Source organism: Aplidium turbinatum, chromosome 3, assembly GCF_918807975.1.
Source record: "Aplidium turbinatum chromosome 3, kaAplTurb1.1, whole genome shotgun sequence".
Taxonomy (NCBI): Eukaryota; Metazoa; Chordata; class Ascidiacea; order Aplousobranchia; family Polyclinidae; genus Aplidium; species Aplidium turbinatum.
The window spans coordinates 44,962,888-44,965,668 of record NC_137474.1 but is presented as its reverse complement, the minus strand read 5'-3'; the positions used below and the strand labels follow the sequence as shown (position 1 = coordinate 44,965,668).

At 35.6% G+C, this 2,781-nt stretch overlaps 1 protein-coding gene across 1 annotated transcript; it reads left to right on the top strand.

The window, feature by feature from the left end:
* Positions 1-336: 336 nt before the first annotated feature.
* On the top strand, positions 337-2,155 carry LOC145766862 (uncharacterized). Its single transcript, XM_082578563.1, has 4 exons — positions 337-464; positions 936-1,046; positions 1,762-1,889; positions 2,075-2,155. The coding sequence occupies exons 1-4, from the start codon at positions 338-340 to the stop codon at positions 2,153-2,155; spliced, it is 447 nt and encodes a 148-aa protein (XP_082434689.1). The 5' UTR covers position 337.
* Positions 2,156-2,781: the final 626 nt, after the last annotated feature.

The window sequence follows — 2,781 nt, the reverse complement described above, 5'->3', positions numbered from 1 at the left end:
ACAGGCCTACCTTTATGTTAGAAACGAACGCATTTTCCACCAACTATCCAGTGCTATAACCAAATTTGTATTTCTTCACGAATGCAGTTTAACTTCAGAACATTCTCTCCGAAAATATGTTTGATGTGTGCTATAACGTCATCTGAGCTGTGACGCATACACTTTGTATGTAAATTTAAGTTCAAGAGATAAGACTGAGAAGCATTATTTTTGAGCATAGCTTGTTTGAACAAGCACCATGGAACAACAAAGTATTGCTTTGTTGTGCATTATGTTTGTATGTGTGGCTACACCAGTGAGTGCTGTTAAAAAGTTCACGGTATGTTACACACACGAAATGCAATCTACTGATGGCTTGCCGCGGTATGAAGAACAAACCGCCTTTGTTGAACAAGAAAAGCAATGTCTTCCAACTGAAATCGATGAGGACAAGGTGAAAGCGATCATTACGAACGAAATAAAAGGTAAAGAAAAATACAATAAAATAGTTAAATTGCTATTGTTGGTTGCGAGTTTGAGTGATGAAAAAGTCTAAAATTGTTTCAAACATGGACGTCCGATTCTCATCAAAAACGTCTGGTTGTGTTTTGGCGAAACGCCAACAAGATGCTTGGAGCATTAGCAAATTAAAAAAACTTTGGTTAAGGGCACTAAGGCTTAACAATTCAATTAAAAACAACGCAAAAGGCTCAAGAATTTTTTTTCCATCAAAATGCACACTTTTTTTGACTTAATTTATCAACCTCTTCTTCGGTAAAAGTTAGAGTTATAAGTTATATATTTTTTTTAATGTTTTACCACTAAAAAGATTTCAGTAATTCTATTGTAAAGTTTGTGTTGCTTCGTCTTTCATCAATGATTTTAAACGCTGGTAACTTAAAACTTACCTTGGTCGTCAGAATTAGTTGGCTTTCGAACGCATCAAAACATTTCAGTACAACAAGGTGCCAACAGAGACTGTGGACAGTTCGATGATTGCAGAGAAACGATTGAAAATCTTGAACGAAAACTAGTGGAGCTGGAAAAGAGTTTTGACCAAAAGTTAGGTGCGAATAAATGTTCTTGCTAAAAATTTTTTTTGCTGCTTTCATGTAGTGTGCGTTCAACACGTAGTTGCATAAACTTTCCCAAGTTTTCTAGACGTTTATGAGCCACGGCCGGTATATGTTGATTTGCTTTTTCTCGGACAAGTTACCACTTCCAGCTAATAAATCGATGACACAAGACAAACACAGATCCAATAACATTGATACGAAAAACGTCGAACCAAGAAAGGAATCAGGTCACAATCGATGCATTCAAGATTTTAAAAATCATCTATGTAAAGATGGTCTACTTTTAGCTATGATAAAAAAGATTTGTTATACTGTATGAAACAGTTGTTGGGAAATTTTAGGGATTCAGTTTTCTCCTGATTATATAGAGTTTCAGGATTAGTTCTTAGTTTTGCTGTACTTCAGAAACTGATAAGTTACACTTGTCCGTGATTGGATAGAAAGCTACAGTACAGACAGAGCCTTACAACACGCTGCAGATAATGATAATATACTACGGGGCTACTGTTACTCTTACCTCTTCTAATGTTTTATATTATAATTTCTTACAGCAGCTTATGCAACTAATCCCAGCCTGCAAAGTCATTAATAATATCTTTATTTCTTGACAATTTTCAAGACAAAATTCTACAACTATCGCGTCACTTTGCTCAAAACACAGTTTGTTTGTTTATTTTTTCTTTCATGATCGTCATCATTCAAACAGCATTAAGCCACAATTGCAACGATCTTTACCAAGTTGGCTTCACTACCGATGGTTCTTACAACATTTCTGTAAATGGAGAAGTGATGGAAGTTTACTGTGAATTTCAAAGAAATGGCAGCAATTGGATGGTTAGTTATCATAAATAAATTAGTACGTTATTGCGAATACAAAGGTGTTACTTCACAATGTAGATATCAACGACCTGTTTTAGTCTGATGCTGCGAGTTCGCTGTGAGTAGTTATCCATGGCTAGTAGAAGCCTTGAGTGTTACATGGAAGTTACACTTCAAGTAGCACCGTGGCTGCATTTCAGGTATCACGGATGTCAGGCAAAAAGTGTCAACGGCGTGACGTCACGACTGCGCAGAGCAAAGTCGTTCTAACTGTTTCCTGAAGCTTAATCAAACAGTAACGATAATAGCTTAATCTTAACAAAGCTTAATCAAATTATAACGATAAACAATGATACGTTTTGAAATACATTTTCTGCAGCAAGGGCATGTAGCATTTTTTTGTTCACAAGTTCGATAGCAACATTAATGTGCGCATGGTAGAAGTATAATATTGGTTTGTTTAGATCAGTGGTTCTCAACCGGGGGTACTCGGACCCCAAGGGGTCCGCGAAACGATTTTAGGGGGTCCGTGAAAGTTTTCGAGTTTGCAGCATGATTGATGGATTACGAAATTAAAAAATTGGTTGGTTGTGCTTTATTTGTATATTACCGTGATTTTCAAACTGTAATTCCCAACAAACTGGTGCGATGTCCTTTGAACTTTCAAAGGAAATTGCACAAAGGTTTGGTTTCCTAACTACAAACATATCATATAAATGAATTAATTTTTTAATGAGGTTATGTTCAATTTAATTCTTTTGAAACAGCAATCTATTGATCAATGCCTAACTTACAAATGCAAACGTTAGTCAGACTCTTACCACTCACAGCTTTGCAATGACAAAGATTATAACGAATTAATATTGATTGGAAAGAAAAAAAGAAAAAAAATCTTCGTAATGGTCAC

Coding starts and splice junctions, on each gene's coding strand:
- LOC145766862 (XM_082578563.1), top strand. CDS start 338: ATGCAATCTACTGATGGCTTGCCGCGGTATGAAGAACAAACCGCCTTT. Junction 465..935: donor CATTACGAACGAAATAAAAG/GTAAAGAAAAAT, acceptor AAAACATTTCAG/TACAACAAGGTGCCAACAGA. Junction 1,890..2,074: donor GAAATGGCAGCAATTGGATG/GTTAGTTATCAT, acceptor GCTGCATTTCAG/GTATCACGGATGTCAGGCAA.